The sequence below is a fragment of the Gasterosteus aculeatus genome, chromosome 18, assembly GCF_964276395.1.
Source record: "Gasterosteus aculeatus chromosome 18, fGasAcu3.hap1.1, whole genome shotgun sequence".
In the NCBI taxonomy this organism is placed as follows: domain Eukaryota; kingdom Metazoa; phylum Chordata; class Actinopteri; order Perciformes; family Gasterosteidae; genus Gasterosteus; species Gasterosteus aculeatus.
This window is the reverse complement of record NC_135706.1, coordinates 16,570,410-16,587,404: the sequence shown is the minus strand read 5'-3', so window position 1 is coordinate 16,587,404 and position 16,995 is coordinate 16,570,410. Positions and strand designations below refer to the sequence as shown.

The window sequence follows — 16,995 nt, the reverse complement described above, 5'->3', positions numbered from 1 at the left end:
CCCACCTGCTGGACCCCACTCGCCCCTTCTTCCATCCCTACGCCCCCTTGACCCGCAAGCTGGACCTCGTCTGCTTCCTCATTCACCCCTTCATTCGCCTGCCCCACCTGCTGGGCCCCACTCACCCCTTCATTCGCTCCGTCACTCGCCTGCCCCACCTGCTGGGCCCCACTCACCCCTTCATTCGCTCCGTCACTCGCCTGCCCCACCTGCTGGGCCCCACTCACCCCTTCATTCACTCCGTCACTCGCCTGCCCCACCTGCTGGGCCCCACTCACCCCTTCATTCGCTCCGTCACCCGCCTGCCCCACCTGCTGGGCCCCACTCACCCCTTCATTCACTCCGTCACTCGCCTGCCCCACCTGCTGGGCCCCACTCACCCCTTCATTCACTCCGTCACTCGCCTGCCCCACCTGCTGGGCCCCACCCGTGTCTTCATTTACCCCGTCAGTCCCTCTCTCCACCAGCTGGACTCTGCACCCCCCCCCCTCACTCACTGCACCCTTCTGGACTTGACCTGTCCCCCGTTTCACCTCCCTGTTGGACCCCAACTGTCCCCTCTTGTCTTTCCTGCCCACCTTGGCTGTGACCAGTAGAGGTCTTCTCTGGGCATGTCCTGCTCAGATGTCCCTCTCTGCCACACCGGTAACATTTCGTGCTGTCAGAGTTGACAAACATCACATAGTCAAACCCATCCACCCTTAATTTGAACACCACGTTCAGATCCTCGTTTTTCTTGTTGAGGATCATGTAGAGCGTCCTCTTGTGAGATACCACGTGTCTCAGGAGAGGGGATTTGAGACCCGAGGACACCTTATTAATGGGAGATACGACCACCCCGTGTCTCGACAGTTCTCTGGTCAACATCTCGTCCCTGATGAACGGGGGCACGTTAGAGACCGTGACTCGGGTCGCTGGCGTGGCGAGAGGCAGGACGGGCACGAACGTCTCGTTCACCACGATCCCCTTCTCCACCACCATGTTGGCTTTGTCCACGCTGTCTATGAACATCACCACCGCGTTGTTCATGCGGGCGGCGGACTTTACGCTGCCGTGACCGACCATCTCCCCCACGGCCAGGCTGCAGTCCTCCACCGAGCACGGGAAGCCCGGCGGAACCTTAACGCCGTGCTTCCGCGTCAGTCGGGTCAGGTCCATGGCGGCGTTTAGCACGCCGACCAGCGCGAGCCGATCAGCCGCAAAAAACGCGCACTGCACAAACACAGACCTCTAAAAACCAAGTCCACACAAACTCTCTAGGTTCTCCACATTAACTAGTGGAAATATCCACACGGAAAACAGTATCGCTCTCAGCTCCACGCTCCGTCACTCAGAGAGAGAGAGAGAGAGAGAGAGAGAGAGAGAAGGAGAGAGAGGGAAGGAGAGGGGGAGAGGAGGGGAGAGGGGGAGAGGGGGAGAGAGAGAGAGAGAGAGGGGGAGAGAGAGAGAGAGAGAAGGAGAGAGAGGGAGGGAGAGGGAGAGGGGGGGAGAGGGGGGGAGAGAGAGAGAGAGAGAGAGGGGGGAGAGAGAGAGAGAGGGAGAGGGGGGGGAGAGAGAGAGAAGGAGAGAGAGGGAGGGAGAGGGAGAGGGGGGGAGAGAGAGAGAGAGAGAGAGAGGGGGAGAGAGAGAGAGAGAAGGAGAGAGAGGGAGGGAGAGGGGGGGGAGAGAGAGAGAGAGAGAGAGGGGGGAGAGAGAGAGAGAGAGAGAGGGGGAGAGAGAGGGAGGGAGAGGGGGGGAGAGAGAGAGAGAGAGAGAGAGAGGGGGAGGGAGAGAGAGAGAGAAGGAGAGAGAGGGAGGGAGAGGGGGGGGAGAGAGAGAGAGAGAGAGAGAGAGAGAGAGAGAGGGGGGGAGGGGTCTGGTCTTGGCCTTTAGTTCATTTAATATGCTGTTAAATATGTTTAAACTTAAATAAACGACCTGTACAAGTAGTTATGTCTCGTATTAATTTGTCCTTTCATTGACAGCCCTTATATCTATGTAATGCGTCTGACCTTGAAGGCATCCTTGAGGACGAGGACGACGAGCTCGAAGGTCTCCCCGGGCCTGAGGGCCCCCGTGTGGAGGACCTCCTCCGGACCCCAGCGCTCCTTCTGCAGAGAGTTGCAGACGACGCTCGGAGACCTCTTGAACCTCGGGTTGAAGTGAAAGGCCACGTCGGCCCTCGGCTTCACGCTGCTGCCGCACAGGAAGTCCACCTGGAACCTGCGTGTGAGCGTGTGTGGGGGGTAGAGGGGTATATTAATCAAACAGGGGTTATTGTTCTCCACGTCTAGCAGGTGGTCCTCACCTGTGGGCCCCAGGCGGCACGGAGCCCTGAACGAGAACCATCTCGCCCGGCAGCAGCCCGCCCAGGATGGTCCCAGCGAAAGGAATCGCCTGATGGGGATGACAAGTGGAGTCATTGATACACAAACCTGAACACAAATCATCTCCTGTTGTCATTTTATAAGTCCGTTATTCTCTTTTCCACAGGGAACATTTAGGACCCGTCTCCTGAATAAAGTTTATTAAATAAAGTAATAATGATTGACAGCAGTAACTGTATTCATGAATGCGTTAGTATCTCACTGAGTTTTCAAACAAAGTCGGTACACAAACTATAAAGGAGTGTAATTTAATTCAGAGGATATTAAACATATTAAACTGGACTCAAAGCCGATTCGAATTAGTACAATTAAACCAAGGAAGACGCACTTCGATGGGATTTACAACAAATTCACCAGAACACAAATAGAACATTACAGAACTCAGGTAAACATCTTAAACGTGTCATAAAAGACACTTACATTGAACATGTATTACTTTGAGCAGCTCGTAAACAAAGCGGCTAGCTCAGGTGCTAGCTCGCCTGCTAATCGGAAAAGGGCCAATAAAAAGTGAACAATGAAAATTAAATTTTGACAAAGAAAACGGAGATGACGGTGACCGAGAAGCGGGGGAAACTCACCGGATAGAAAACGTTTGTCTCGGGTTGGAAACCGACATGTTGTGGCATGAAGGCGGAGCTCGTTCCGACTTTTTACTTCCTGGTTCTACGTCATCACGAAAACGTTCGCGAGGGCCATTACGTCATCACGCAGAGACACTGTCGGCGCGAACAACGGTCAGCTAAAGATTCTTTGTCACCTTTTACTACGTCGGCGCACAGAGTATCTTTACAATTTTAATCTTTATTCAAATTAAAAACAAAGACCGCGGTGACGTAGATGCTCGCGGTCTGTAGCGGTTCGGCTGGATGACGTCACTAATAAGACTTAGAATGACTCATTAACCTCACTTACAAAAGGAGAAGTTGTCACTTATTCAGATAAAATAAGTCAAAGCTTCTTGATAAAGTTAAACACTAAGCATTAATTTAACAACGCAGCAACACGAAACATCGCACGTCTGTTTAAGATTAAATGTTAACGGTAGTTTAATGATACAGTCTGCACACATTTGTTATGCACTTTTAAGGACACTTTGTGGTTTCATTTCCTTACATGTCAGAGTACATGAGGTACTATTGTAAACTGAATACTTGTTTTATGGTTAGATTAAAATCAATTCGGTTAAATGTCTTTATGCTGGAGATAAACAGCCAGTTAGCTTAGCATAAACGCCTCTGGGTGAAGAGCAGAAAGTGATGACGAGCGACACATTAACACTTAGATCAAGTTTTATTTAAAAAAAACGTAACTGTACAAATAAACAAATGACATTGAAACCATATTTAAAAACTCCCTCAGAAAAACATACTAATATAGCAGGTTTTATAAATATAAAAAGAGTTCTGATCCAAACCAGCAGTAGAGTAAACTGGTTGGGGTTTGCGATCTCTGGGCTGAGTGTGCAGGAGCCCTCCCAGCATGCACTGGGGTAGCGAGGTAGCGGGCCTTTCAGAAGGCTGCGAGGTGGTGCTCAGAAGTCGGCGTCCAGCCTGAAGGTGTTGTCGGTGGTGCCGGACATCACGCCCATCCTCTGGTACTCGCCCACACGCTTCTCAAAGAAGTTGGTCTTCCCCTCCAGAGAGATGTTCTCCATGAAGTCAAAGGGGTTCTCCACCCGGTAGATCTGCAGAGAGGAGCCAGTTAGTCTACAGGCACAGCCCCCTACCCGGGTCCTACCACGACCCCCCCCCCCCAGGCGAACTCGGTCTGTTCAGTCCAGCGTCTGTGTCGTGCTGCTGTCGCTCTGCCGGCGAACCACTCGTCCCCCGGTCAGAACGTCTGCAGCAGCACTCAGCCCCCATCACCGGCTGAGGTCCGTACCCCTGCGCGTCTCATCACCACAGACCGAACCCGGCGGCTCTGCTGGGACGCCCTTACCTTGGAGAAGCCCAGCTCCAGCATCAGCCTGTCGGCCACGAACTCGATGTACCGCTTCATCAGCTCGCAGTTCATCCCGATCAGCTTCACCGGCAGAGCCTCCGTCAGGAACTCCTGAGGGGAACCGACCAGAGACCAGTGAGACCAGTTTCCCCAGCGACCGAGTGGGGCGGAGAACCGGCAGCGCGTTGGCCACCCACCTGCTCGATCTCCACGGCGTTCTGGATGATCTGGGAGACCTTTTCTACCGACGGTTTGTTTACCAGGTGTTTGAACATCAGGCAGGCAAAGTCACAGTGGAGACCCTGAAACCAGTAACAGGAACCAGTGAGGACCCCCACGCACGCAGCGAGACCAGCAACGAACCCCGATCAATGAGCAATGATGACCTCGTCTCTGCTGATCAGCTCGTTGGAGAAAGTCAGGCCGGGCATCAGGCCTCTCTTCTTCAGCCAGAAGATGGCAGCGAAGGAACCAGAGAAGAAGATGCCCTCCACGGCAGCGAAGGCCACCACGCGTTCTCCTGGAGGAACCAGAGAGAGCGGATCAATACCCGGTATCGGCCCCCGCTGGCCCCACGACAGGAAGTTCCCGTGTCTTTACCGTAGTTGGCAGCCTGGTTACCGATCCAGTTGATGGCCCAGTCGGCCTTCTTCTTCACACACGGCAGAGTCTCAATGGCATTGAAGAGGTATTCTCTGCGGGTCAGTGAACGCACCGTGAGACAACCAGTAGGGACCCCCGACAGACCCGTAGAGACCCCCGACAGACCCGTAGAGACCAGCTCACCTCTCGCTGGGCTCCTTGATGTAGGTGTTGATGAGGAGGCTGTACATCTCTGAGTGGATGTTCTCCATGGCGATCTGGAAACCATAGAAACATCTGGCCTCCGTGACCTGCACCTCCTGGGTGAAGCGCTCCACCTGGGGGTCACACGACCAGGGGAATATTTTAGGATGTTCGAGGTAGCATTTAGGTTTGTAATACAACTCAAATTAAAACCAACATGAGAAACTGTTGCTGCCTGCTCACCAAGTTCTCGTTGACGATGCCGTCGCTGGCGGCGAAGAAGGCCAACACGTGAGAGATGAAGAACCGCTCTTCGTCCTTCAGAGACTCCCAGTGCTGCAGGTCCTTGGACAGATCCACCTGGACGAAATACAGGAAGTGAGCATCACCAGACACCTGGAGGCCCCGCCCACACGCATCCTCATCTCCGTGGTTACCTCCTCTGCTGTCCAGAAAGAGGCCTCGGCCTTCTTGTACATCTGCCAGATGTCGTGGTACTTGATGGGGAAGATGACAAAGCGGCGAGGGTTGTCCTTCAGTAGAGGCTCCTCCTCTACCTCATTGCCGCTCTTCTTCACTGCTTTTGCCTGAGACACAGAACACACGCGTTGCTGCACACGGTTCACTTGAGTCTTTAAATGACCAACTAATCAGCAGAGTTCATGTTATGGATCACAAACTGTTCTTGGACACCCTGTTGGCCTCCAGGTAACATTTGAGAAAGCTACGATCAATCTACACATTAATCAATGAGTCGTGTCGAAACATCAATCACGGATCTATTAAGAACACTGTGGATCCGCTGCGGATCAATACGAGCATTCATCATTTCCAGTGACAATGTTGCTGCATCAATCAACATGATCTCGATCCACTCACGCGCCCCTCAAAGGCATCGATCACCGACAGAAACAGCTGATCCAACTTTGGCGCCAGAACCGAGACTTTTGGCGCCACGAGAGCTAAACTAATCAAAACGGCGTAACAACCCCAGACTTTAAGGAGAACCGAGGCACTCTGCGTGAGATGACGTCACTCACCGTGGCGTCATTGAAGAGGTTTCGCGCGGTTTTAGACGCCAGGATGCGGCTCGCGCTCAGACTCGGAGGCTGAAAGAGAGAAAAGGCCTCCGTCAAACAGGTACTTGTACACACAGCTAGTACCTTTACATACACCTAGTACTTGTACCGTGATCCCATCTGCTGAAATACACACTCGGAGAGTCTGCTGGTTCTCACCGTGTTCTCTTTGTCCAGCGCCATGTTGTCCATCTGCCCGCTGAGGGACTTCTCCTTCTTCACGGAGAGAGGACTGCGAGTAGGAAACATGTCGAGCTCCTCCAGAAGCGCACAAGAGGTTCAAGTCGAGGGATTAAGCGCTGAAGCTCGAACAGAAGGACGCGAGGAGACGAGGAGAGCAGACTGAAGCGGCTCCCGATGTCCGCTGCCTTCTTTATTGGAATCTTGGCGGCAGAAGAGAGCCGGCCAATAGGGACGCGAGGGTCTCTTTAAGTGACGCTGTGTCGGAGCCAATCAGGTGGCGAAGCCGCCATCACGTGCTGCTGCATTGCCATCCGGCTGTTTGAGCCGAGGTTACAAAACTCCACAAAAGAGACGTTACGAAACTCTTTGAATGAGTTTACGGATAACGTATGATGTTAAATTGTGGTAAAATAAATCAGTTCAGTAAATGTGTTTGGTATCATTTTGAAGAGTAACAGGATATTAGCTTTTATTTCAATATTTTAACGTGTCGATTGGCTCTTTTTAGTTTTAATAGTATGATAGATGTGTGACGTTGAGAGACAATTTCTTCCTTACTGTTGTTGCATAACAAAGGCGTTGTCTCTAAATTTAAGCGCCAAAATGAGAATTTAGCTGAGCACGTTTTTTTTTATGAACAATACTTAGCGACGTTGTGATAAACATAGATCACTTCAAGTGGTTTTAGTTTAGAGAATTTCTAAATTGTGACACATTTTGATTATTTTCCCGTCACTTTAATTAAACAAACACCAATTTAGCGCCAGAATAGTTGGATTTGTGTCTTTGGTTAACCGGATGTGTAGTACCTTCCATCCGTTCATGTTTCGGGCTCCAAAATATCAGTTGTATCATCATTTAAAGTCTAAATTCAGACCGTTTAAAGCGAATCTGATCAGAGACAACCGTTTCCGGTTTCCCGCGGAAGCGAGGGCGCTGATTGGCTGTTGTGCGTGTGTTTGTGTGTGTGTGTGTGTGTGTGTGTTTGAGAGACTTCTTGTGCCGTTGCTGCCTCCCTCTGGGAGCTCGAGTAGTACGCCCGTCTCACGAAACCAAAAACAATACCCTTTTTAATTTGCAGTCCAGTAACACACATCTATATAGAAATGTATGTCCTCTTTGGGCTTTGTTGGAAACACTGCAATAATGTTCTACCTTAGTACGACAAAGTCTGTTCTCTTTCACTTAGAGGCACATGGGGTTCTGCGTCATCTGATAATCATGCTTTGTGCGTCGATGTTTACAATCTTGTGGTGCCAAAGATGATCGTATCCATGTGGTGTGTGTGTGTGTGTGTGTGTGTGTGTGTGTATATATTACTTCCTATCTGTTTAGAATAAAAACATATAGAAGGTTCCTAGACAGCTTGTTTCTACCCGGTGTTTTTATGCAGACGGGCTGAATTAAACATGACAGCCGTTGATGGAAACATGACCGCTAACGTCGGAGGAGAAGCAGAAAAAGATCAAGAGGCCAAACTGCAGCTGTTGAAAGGCAAGACAGCTGTTAGCATGTAGCTCATATCAACTGTTTACGTTTCTTTATCTGAGGTCAAAGCAATGACTCACCAGACTCAATATTTTAGGTTAGAATCGAATTGTACGATTAACAGTGCTGAATTTTTAGGTTTTTGTCAGTTAATTTAATAAAATGGGGTCTTTCATAACAAGCCAGCTGTGTCTATTTGACATTTTTACGTCGGTTTGGGAAGATTCCTCCTGCACAGACGTGCAGAGACGTGACGCCAGACTCCGTTCAACATGCGTACGATTCAATGTTTACGTTCTTAAAGAGACCTAAACATGAGCACTAAAATATACAATTTTACTGTTTATCTGAATACTAAGTTATACGGCTCAGTTCGGCTTGAAAAAATCCCCAAAAGCTGCCCATGTGTTACTAATGTAAACTCACTGTGGGGAGCAGGTCGTCCTCCAATCAGAGGGTCGGCGGTTCGATCCCAGGCCGGCTAACCCGCATGTCCATGTGTCCTTGAGCAAGACACTTAACCCAACATTGCTCCTGTAGCTGTGACTGCAGTGTGTGAATGTTAGTGACTGATGGCAGGTGGCTGTGTGTGTGGTGTGAATGTGTTAAAGCGCTTTGAGAGGGCAGAAGACTAGAAAAGCGCTAAACAAGTACAGACCATTTACCATTTTAAATAATGTGCTTTAATTTGTCTTCTCTCAAGTCTGAGTTAACCATTAAAAAAAGAAAGAAAATGAATACAATGAAAATAATGAGAGAATAAAAAGTAAAGCTTCTTTTACATTTTGGATGGAGTTTGGGCTCGGAGTCAACCAGATGGGCCCAGATGTGCTTAAAGTAGCTTCTAGGACACAGTTCAACGATAGAAGTACTTCCTGTGTGCAGGTGCAGCCTTCCTCACCACGGTGGCGTCTGCAGGGATGCTGGCGGGATTCGGCTCCTCGTTGGCGCTCGCCAAGAAGAAAAGCCCCGGCTGGTTCAGTAAGGTGAGCGGGGGCCCGGTCCCCTCGCAAGGCTTTAAAACCGTCTTCAGAACACGTTGATGAGTCTGCTGCAGTCGGGAGCTGATCACAGATCAGTCGACTCGACTAAACAAATTCAGGCTGAAAGAAAGATGCATGTATAATAGAAGTAAACCCATTCCCGCTTAAAGGGATTTTAAGATAATGAGGGACACGGTGCGTTCACTGACTAGTCCCCTGACGGTGCGTTCGCTGGCCCCTGCAGGGCGTAGCCTCCACGGCGGCGGTCCCGGAGAGCGGAACGTCTCTGGCCCTCCGAGCTCTGGGTTTGGGTTCCCTGTTTGCCTGCTGTGGAGTCGGTCTGCTGAGCGTCACGGTGTGGAAAGTCCTCGGAGTTCACAGCGTACGTTTCTACACGCAAAGGCACCGTGTGTGTGTTCATGTTTACATGTGATTCAACAGGTTCCTCTTCGTCTCTTTCAGTTATCAGAGTTCAGACACAAGATGCAGTCGCTTTTCCCGACCGTCCCAAAGAACTCTGAGGAAGCTTGTGAACCTCTGGACTGGGACTCTGTCTTCAAGTCAAAGTGACTTCCTGGTTCTGGACTCAAGTGGACACTTTTTCCTCTGGTGCTTCTGGACGTGGACGCCATTTAAATGTGTTCGGTTCCGAGATCAAGAACCGGCATCGTGACGGACTTAAGTGGTCCAGAAGTGCAGAGTTCATAAAGAGTTAAAGGTCACTTGACATTTTGGTGCACTAGTTTCTTCTAGCAGGACACCCTGCTTGGCCTGACGGGCGGGTGGAGTTATCAACTAAAACAAACGAAAGTGCAAAAACAGATCAGCAGTCTGTTTTTTTTATCAACGTGTTAGCATGCTAGCCGTATAAAGCTAGCATGCTAACACGTTAATAAGATCCCATTGTGCTGAATTCTGGGAAATGTAGTTTGTTTACCAGAAAACATGTTGATGAAAGTGAAGGAAAAAATAAACTTGTATTATAAAGTGACACATGTCCTGAACAGGCCACCATACTTTTTACATGAGGGGAAACTAGTTACATTTAGCTTAATATACTTTTAACAGGAGCTTATTTATTCTATTAACCATTAAAATGTTTCAAATTCAATTACTCATTTTGTTGAAATAAGTCTTTCACTAGAAAATGTCATTTAAGAAATGTATTAAGTTAATATTCATATTACTTTGATTAATATTGTGACATTTCTTTCTATGAACTTTGATATTCTGACTCGTAGATATTTTTTATGAATCATTTTATGAAAAGACATTGAAGTGAATCATTTTACTTGACTATAGCGTTTAAGACAAAATAACGTTCTAGCATTCAGTCAGGTGACGCAGCGTTGCATCATGGGAGTAGTTTGTAAAGGAAGCCGCTTTATGTTGAACAGACGTAACCCCGACGAAGCGTTCAAATAAACATGTGAACATTTATCACCCCCCTCCTCCTGTACACAGTCTCTCAAATCAAACCCACCCTGGAGACTTCCATCCAGACCAGGGACCCCCGATTCCATTCAATTTATCTGTTTCTACCACATGTTGGATTCATGTCAATGTGTATTTAAAGACAATAACTACAAGTCTGAGTCTTAACCAAAAAATTCACATCCGATCGTTTTCCAAACAAAAGAAAAACAGACAAATATAATAAATATTTTCTGTATTATTAGTATCCCAAATAAACATACAGCAATGGACATTTTATAAATATATATATTCACCAACACCTCCTCTTCCTCTTGTATGAAAAAACATTTAAAATTATTTTAAATAAAATTACTACAAAGGCCGTCTCGTCTCAAAAAGCGGCGTCCGTGTCACGAGCGGCTGAGTTTAAAGAGAACTTCGCCCAAGATGGCCGCCACCGAAGGGTCGAGGGCGTCCGACAGCGAGACGTCCAGCATGCGGCTCTCGTACCGAACGAACTCCGAGCGGTTCTCCTCCACCCTCGCCACGGCCAGCAGCGCCTTGGCTGCGCGGCACATCGTGCTGACGCTGGGCGTCTAGGGGGGGCGGCGTGCTGAGTCACGGCCACGCTGTCCTTCTGCAGGGCGATGGAGCGCGCCGCAGCCGGGTCGCCCTGCGCCAGGTTGGACAGGACGGCCACCGCCATCTCCCGGCTCACCTGGCTCCTCCTCTCGGCCACCAGGCGCGTCAGCGCGGCGCACAGCGGCCGCAGGGCGGCGTGGCGAGCAGCAGGTCCACGTTGCTGTCCCGGATGCTCAGCTTGCAGAGACACTCCAGGACGAGTCTCTGAGGGGTGAGCGGGGAGACGCCACCCGCCGAGGACACGGGGTCCTGGGCCTCGGCGGACGGGCAAACCATCCAGTGCAGCAGCCCGTCCAGGACGGGCAGGCAGATGCTCTCGGGGTACCGGGACAGGTCCAGCTGGCCCGCCATGTTGGCCAGCGTCACCAGCGTGTCCTCCCGCAGCGCCGCCAGGCAGTCCCACCGCCACTCGTCCCGGCTGCAGGCCAGCCCCTCGTCCTCGTCCGCCTGGCGCCGGCGGCGTCCGTTTCCTGCGCGGGTGGCGGTGGTGCAGCAGCAGGATCCGGCCCAGGATCAGAACCAGGCCCGCGTGGCGTCGTTTCCCGGGACGAAGGAGAGGCCGCGGACGACGTTGGAGATGCAGACGCGGCGGCTGGACAGTGCGTCCTGCCAGCACTCGGCCGTGGACAGAGGGGCCTCGTCCCGGCAGCGCGGCTCGGGCTCCAGGCTGCCGACGGGACTCTGACCTCTGACCTCCGGCAGGGCCCCTGGAGAGACACGATGAGTCCGGTAACCTCGGCCGAATATGTATTCAAAATGAAAGGACCTGCCGGGCTTCTCACCTTCTTGTGTCTCCTCCCCTGAGAGGTTCTCCTCCTCGCCTCCCTCTCGCCTCCCTCTCGCCTCCTCTCGCCTCCTCTCGCCTCCGCCCTTCACTTCACACACAGCAGCCAACATCTTCCTTCACATTCAGCGCGCTGCTGTTCCAATAACGTGCTCGTACCCAGAAAGGGATTCATTCACCTCCAAATATCACACAAACTATATTTTATATTGGACATAGATTTTCATGTGCCTTGTCCAGCGCCATCTCTCCTCATGACGTCATCTTCTCAATCGGACTCGAGTGGCTTCTACAACGACACGATATTCAGATGGATAATCTACTGATTCTGAAATGAAAATAATAAATAGCTTGATGATTTTTATTTGTATAACTAAACTTTTAATATAAAAAGCCAGAGGAGGGTTTTAATATTTGAATTGTTGCGTGAAGCAACCCGTCTGATTGGCTGACGAGGAGCTACAGGAAGTACTTACGTTGGGCGGCTCAGTGGCCACGCCCTCTTCGCTGAGCTCGACACGCTGCTTGGCGACCAGGTGGGCAGCCGTCACGTCACACAATAAACGGCCGATCCGAGCCGAATGTGGTCCGTGTGCTGGTGGTGATTTTAACAACACAACGCAAGAAAGAGTAGAACCGCTACATCCACAAGCACCTCAATATCCTGTCATAAGAAACCTGTTCATGGGCACAATCACTGCCCCACTGACCTCTCCTCTGTCAATCACTTTCCACATTCAAACAATTCACATAAGTCCCTGTGACTGCACATGCAGTAGGAAGCACTATTATAAATTATATTGCTTACATACAAGTCTAATATATATATATATATATATATATATATATATATATATATATATATATAAATTCTTCTGCTAGTATGATCACAAACATACATGCACAAAGGTGCAGAAAGACATAGATAAGTGTTTGTTCCACTTCTTTCCAATGTACAGAGAATTGAAATACACAAACAAGGACACAATTCAAACTTGAAAAACAATATTTTTATTCATATAGGAATCCATGTATTTATTAGATGATTTATTGGTTCAACTTTTCATAATCAGAGATTGGGCCCAAATATACTGGTAGGCGATACATTTGCACTACAAGTTTTCAACAGCAGACGTCATCATAGAGTTTGCGATGCATTGAATGAATGAACCTTTTTCCGATACAGTTGGCTGGAAAGCTTCACTTTGCGATCACTACTGGATGCCACACATCAAAGAAGACGGACATCCGAGAAAAACGGTAATTACGGTCAATTTACTCAGACAATAGAGCAACGCAACTCCGCACGCACACACACACACACACACACACACACACACACACACACCTGCCATCGCGTCGGCAGCAAATACCAAAAGCTGAAGTTAATGTTACTGTAGCCGAGGGGTTCGGGTGCCCCTATAATTTGTGTAGATAATAAAAGCCGAACCGGCGCAGAACATTTATTCCTCCTTCCTTCTTTCAACAGCCCCAGTTCAACACCACACCAACTTCCTCTCCCCCTTCACAACAAAAGCCCCCACACCGGAACACCTGTGCAACAGTAGCTTACATTACCTTAGCATGCTAACAACGGTGTCACCTTGGACACGGAATCAAAACAATGACTTTGACTTTCACGGCAGTTATTTGCGGTTGAATGAACGGCCGTCTACTTATTTACACTATGGTCGTAAGAATGACTGGGTGTGTGAATAAGTAACTTAACTGTCTGCAGTGGAAACGGATAAAGTACCCCACCTAGCCAATCGGCTAAGTTTCTCGGCTAGCATAGCGGCTAACTGGCTGAGTTAGCATGTTAGCTGCAGTAAGATGACTTTCTCTGATTACCGGTAGTCAGACGAGTTTACGACGGGTGTCCCCCGTGCTCGTGGTCGGGAGACTTCCCTGTTGTCCTTCCCATCCGTGCGCAGCCGAGCTCGTCTCCTCAGCTAGCCCCGTGCTAGCCTGTAGCTGCGCAGGAGGGTTGTTGTAATCCGGGTATCCAGCTCTGTAGCCTCGCATCACCGGACTCGGGGACGTCAACAGCTGATTCAGAGTCGGTGTGGCCCCGGAGGGGAGCTGCTGCCGACCGGGAAACCGCTGCAACCCCCCGTCGTTGCCGCCGCTAGCTAGCACAGCTGCTTTAGCAGAGCCGCCGGCACCCGTCAGACTACCTCCGGGACTCATCGTGGCCCCGTATCCCCTGCTCCCGTAGCCGGCTCGGTAGTCCGGGAAGGGGCCGTGCGGGTCGTTGCTGCTGTAGGCTTCGTGGGAGTGGTGCACCCGGTCCATGGTGCCGTGCACGGAGGAGCCGGTTCACCCTGAACCGTGAGCTTTGTTCCCTCCTCCGCCTCCATCATTCCCACTCCGGCGGTCAGAGGCTTGTTGTTGGTGGATGATTCCGGGCTGGCGTCTTCCAGCTCCTCCTCTTCCTCCCCCTGTTCATCATCTTCATCCTCCCTCTTCCATGTATATATGTATTTGTTTAGTATATTTATGATCATTAAAACGGTCCCGATAAATAAAGATTAATGTCATTTGGGCGGATGGTTGTGCGTCTCTGTGTGGCCCTGCGGGCTGGTGACCAGTCCAGGATGAACCCGTCTATCGCCTGAAGTTGGCTGGGACAGACTCCTGCCCCCCCGCGACCCCGTGTGCAGGATAAGTGGTTTGACTTTCCATTAATAATTCATATATAAGATAGGAATGACTGACAATGGGGTTTTTATTTTAAAAAACTGCACAAACCTGTTAGATTATCATAGAAATGGAAAAAAAATCCTTCGAAGGTGAATATATTTTTTAGTTCACAAGTATTGATAAAAATGTAAAACATGTAAGGATCACTGAAAACTCAAAGCGCCGAACTCGGCCTCGTGCAGCAGCTGCTGCATCTTGGTCCTGACCCACGACTGCTTCTCAGCAGGAAGTCTCCTCATGGCCGGAGCCAGGCTCAGGAGGAACAGGGTTACATGGTCTCTCTGGTCCAGGTCCCGGTCTCTCTGGGCCTCCCTGGCCTCCATCCTCCTCACGTACTCCTGCAGCAGGCCGTCGCTGCTCCAGCTCCTGGCTCGGGTCGGCCTAGTGGACGCCGCCTCCTCCTCCTCCTCCTCCTCGGCGTCGGTTCGGTCGTCCAGAAGCTCTGCCGCTACGGCCTCCTGCTCCTCTGTTTTCAAGTGGTTGAGCCTAGACGCGGTGCAGGGCGGCACGGGGGGGGCTCGGTGTGGCGGGAGGTGACGGAGGTCGGGACGAGGAGGCTGATCCGAGGAAGAGGCCAAGGAGGCGGCGAGAGACGTGACCGACTGCATCATCACCTCAAAGAGCTCCCTCATGTTGTCGTGCGGCGTCGTCGTAACGCAGGCGACCCCCGAGGTTGACTCCATCTTCGCCTCCTTGAACCCGATGGCGCCGTCTCTGCTGGCAGAAGACGGACGCTTCCTGTGGAGGAACTCCGAGGAGGAGGAGGAGGAGGTGGTGGTTGTTGTGGCGTCGACTACGGAGACGTCTGCAGGGACGGATTCAAGAAATCACGTTTTATTCTCTTCGAGAAAAACAACCTACAATTACGTTAACCCCTCCCCACAAACCGGGTCCTTCTGAGTAGAACAGACCGTAGTGGTCTTCGTCGTCGCTCCGGGTGTCCGTGGTGGTGCTGCAGCCCGTCTCAGAGGGGTGGAGCTGGGGGGGCTGAGGGTCCAGAGCCCACCCGTTGCAGCCCGCGGCTCTGGCGTCGATGAACGGGTTCAGAAAGGACAAGATGGCCGAATATCTCCAGGGCCGGTAGTTGAAGAGGCCGATGCCGCTCTCCCGCCGGTCCTTCTCCCGCTGCCTCTCCCTGCGGTGCTGGTCCCGCAGCGTCTTCCACTTCCTCCGGCATTCTGCCTCTGGTGAGCACAGGAAGTTACTGTTATCCAACCCAAACGCGATACATCGCCTCCATCTAATGGGCCGCTGAAGGCCCTGTTGGTGGAGTATATTCAAATACTACACAAACATTTGTGAGGGAAATATTGAACTTTATTACTGCATTGGTCTGATAAGCTTTCGTTACTTTGCTGATTTGGATGTTACAGAAAAATATCTTATCAGTAATACATTCTGTAATATATCATAGGTTTATGTTTTGTGCCTAAATTAGATTAACCACCGTATAGTTTGTAAAAGTGTTCTTAATATTTTCGTCTTATGTAGGAACCAATGTGCTTTGGAGCTGGAAGCTGCAGACAGTCGGACGATATTAAGCGACGGACTTATTGTTTTGATCTTTGCTTTGGATCTTTTCAGGAAACAAATGGTGAATAATTGCCATGAAAATGAAGCCGTTTGACACCCGCTGGACACCCGCTGGACACCCGATGGACACCCGATGGACACCCGGTGGACACCCGCTGGACACCCGATGGACACCCGGTGGACAGAGGACGCACGGCACGCAGCCGGTACGTCGCTGCAGGAGGTCAAAGAACGTACCGGGGACACCGACGATGTCCGAGACGTGTCGCCAGGAGTCGGCCCGCATGTTGAGGTCCCGGTAGGTCGGGGAGTTGGTGTCGTAGAGACTCGGGAAGCCGGACACCGCCAGGATCAGCTTGTGCTCCATTTTATGTCGCGTCCCTGCTGGAGAGAAGAAGAAAACAACCACCTATTTCCGTTTCCGGTCGAAGCTCTTTATATTTTCCATCTTTATCGAAACTACATTAAAACGTTAATAGACATTTCAGATTCTTAGCGATAACAATATACCAGAACGTATTAAAGTAGTATAATGTGTATTTATAGACTTAATTTATATGGAATTAAAATATGACGTCATTTTGAATCACTGAGCCCCAAAGGGGGGTTTGTTAACGGAAGGATTTATTTTAACACTAAAACACACAAAGTCACTCGTTAACATTTATATTAATGTTTGTAATTCGGTTTTCTGTGTTTTATGTAGCTGACATTTGGACCAGAACTGTGGAAAACTGATTTAAAATGACATGTCGTTTATCTGACGCTTTTATCCAAAGCGACTTACAATAAGAACATTTAACCATAAAGACACAAACTCAGAAGAACAAGAAACAAGAAAGTGTGATTTCATCAAATAAGCCAGTTTACAACTTGCTGTAGATAAGAACCATTATAAGTCCAATGTAAGTGCTACAGTTAGTTAGTGTGTTAGTGGAGGTAGAGTGTGAAGAGGTGTGTCTTCAGTCTGAAGATGTGAAGGCTCTCTGTGGTCCTGATGTCTTCAGAGACCTCCTTCCACCATTTAGGAGCAGGACAGCAAAGAGTGGAGATCTAGTCCAGTGTTTTGCTCTCAGTGAGGAGGAACA

At 50.1% G+C, this 16,995-nt stretch overlaps 5 protein-coding genes and 1 non-coding gene across 8 annotated transcripts in view; 1 reads left to right on the top strand and 5 right to left on the bottom strand.

The window, feature by feature from the left end:
* Positions 1-2,810, bottom strand: part of LOC120815249 (galectin-8) — a gene marked incomplete in the record, with an annotated part of 4,534 nt that extends 1,724 nt beyond the window's left edge. Inside the window, 3 exon segments of the mRNA XM_078093820.1 lie at positions 1,992-2,202; positions 2,288-2,376; positions 2,787-2,810. Coding sequence (XP_077949946.1) covers positions 1,992-2,202; positions 2,288-2,376; positions 2,787-2,795 — 309 coding nt within the window.
* An 830-nt stretch (positions 2,811-3,640) lies between these two features.
* Positions 3,641-7,295, bottom strand: LOC120815250 (ribonucleoside-diphosphate reductase subunit M2). The gene is made up of 10 exons (XM_040170241.2): positions 6,335-7,295; positions 6,137-6,205; positions 5,534-5,683; positions 5,340-5,456; positions 5,097-5,230; positions 4,911-5,005; positions 4,697-4,830; positions 4,508-4,612; positions 4,308-4,421; positions 3,641-4,053 (listed from the first exon to the last, which is right to left on the bottom strand). Exons 1-10 carry the CDS (start codon positions 6,422-6,424, stop codon positions 3,901-3,903), a joined length of 1,161 nt encoding a protein of 386 aa, XP_040026175.2. The 5' UTR covers positions 6,425-7,295; the 3' UTR covers positions 3,641-3,900.
* LOC120815248 (small nucleolar RNA SNORD94) lies at positions 4,136-4,274 on the bottom strand. Its single transcript, XR_005711570.1, has one exon. It is a non-coding gene; the product is annotated as a small nucleolar RNA SNORD94 (small nucleolar RNA).
* A 77-nt stretch (positions 7,296-7,372) lies between the features above and the next one.
* tmem242 (transmembrane protein 242) lies at positions 7,373-10,269 on the top strand. Its single transcript, XM_078093821.1, has 4 exons — positions 7,373-7,852; positions 8,732-8,832; positions 9,074-9,211; positions 9,292-10,269. Exons 1-4 carry the CDS (start codon positions 7,768-7,770, stop codon positions 9,397-9,399), a joined length of 432 nt encoding a protein of 143 aa, XP_077949947.1. The 5' UTR covers positions 7,373-7,767; the 3' UTR covers positions 9,400-10,269.
* A 214-nt stretch (positions 10,270-10,483) lies between these two features.
* LOC144389408 (AT-rich interactive domain-containing protein 1B-like) lies at positions 10,484-12,490 on the bottom strand. Of its 2 annotated transcripts, none has more exons than XM_078093822.1 (2): positions 11,670-12,490; positions 10,484-11,594 (listed from the first exon to the last, which is right to left on the bottom strand). In XM_078093822.1, exons 1-2 carry the CDS (start codon positions 11,782-11,784, stop codon positions 11,401-11,403), a joined length of 309 nt encoding a protein of 102 aa, XP_077949948.1. In that variant the 5' UTR covers positions 11,785-12,490; the 3' UTR covers positions 10,484-11,400. Both variants share the same exon structure in this region, with proteins under 2 accessions (XP_077949948.1, XP_077949949.1).
* Positions 12,491-14,381: 1,891 nt separating this feature from the next.
* Positions 14,382-16,552, bottom strand: LOC120808235 (uncharacterized). Of its 2 annotated transcripts, none has more exons than XM_040160962.2 (3): positions 16,145-16,552; positions 15,286-15,558; positions 14,382-15,179 (listed from the first exon to the last, which is right to left on the bottom strand). In XM_040160962.2, exons 1-3 carry the CDS (start codon positions 16,272-16,274, stop codon positions 14,518-14,520), a joined length of 1,065 nt encoding a protein of 354 aa, XP_040016896.2. In that variant the 5' UTR covers positions 16,275-16,552; the 3' UTR covers positions 14,382-14,517. The 2 variants fall into 2 exon arrangements, with proteins under 2 accessions (XP_040016896.2, XP_040016895.2); XM_040160961.2 differs by having other exon boundaries at positions 15,262-15,558; positions 16,145-16,324.
* Positions 16,553-16,995: the final 443 nt, after the last annotated feature.

Coding starts and splice junctions, on each gene's coding strand:
- LOC120815250 (XM_040170241.2), bottom strand. CDS start 6,424: ATGTTTCCTACTCGCAGTCCTCTCTCCGTGAAGAAGGAGAAGTCCCTC. Junction 4,831..4,910: donor TAACCAGGCTGCCAACTACG/GTAAAGACACGG, acceptor TGGTTCCTCCAG/GAGAACGCGTGGTGGCCTTC. Junction 4,613..4,696: donor AGCTGATCAGCAGAGACGAG/GTCATCATTGCT, acceptor TACTGGTTTCAG/GGTCTCCACTGTGACTTTGC.
- tmem242 (XM_078093821.1), top strand. CDS start 7,768: ATGACAGCCGTTGATGGAAACATGACCGCTAACGTCGGAGGAGAAGCA. Junction 8,833..9,073: donor GCCCCGGCTGGTTCAGTAAG/GTGAGCGGGGGC, acceptor TGGCCCCTGCAG/GGCGTAGCCTCCACGGCGGC. Junction 9,212..9,291: donor AAGTCCTCGGAGTTCACAGC/GTACGTTTCTAC, acceptor CGTCTCTTTCAG/TTATCAGAGTTCAGACACAA.
- LOC144389408 (XM_078093822.1), bottom strand. CDS start 11,784: ATGTTGGCTGCTGTGTGTGAAGTGAAGGGCGGAGGCGAGAGGAGGCGA. Junction 11,595..11,669: donor AGGGGAGGAGACACAAGAAG/GTGAGAAGCCCG, acceptor GTGTCTCTCCAG/GGGCCCTGCCGGAGGTCAGA.
- LOC120808235 (XM_040160961.2), bottom strand. CDS start 16,274: ATGGAGCACAAGCTGATCCTGGCGGTGTCCGGCTTCCCGAGTCTCTAC. Junction 15,559..16,144: donor GGACATCGTCGGTGTCCCCG/GTACGTTCTTTG, acceptor TGTGCTCACCAG/AGGCAGAATGCCGGAGGAAG. Junction 15,180..15,261: donor GTTCTACTCAGAAGGACCCG/GTTTGTGGGGAG, acceptor CCGTCCCTGCAG/ACGTCTCCGTAGTCGACGCC.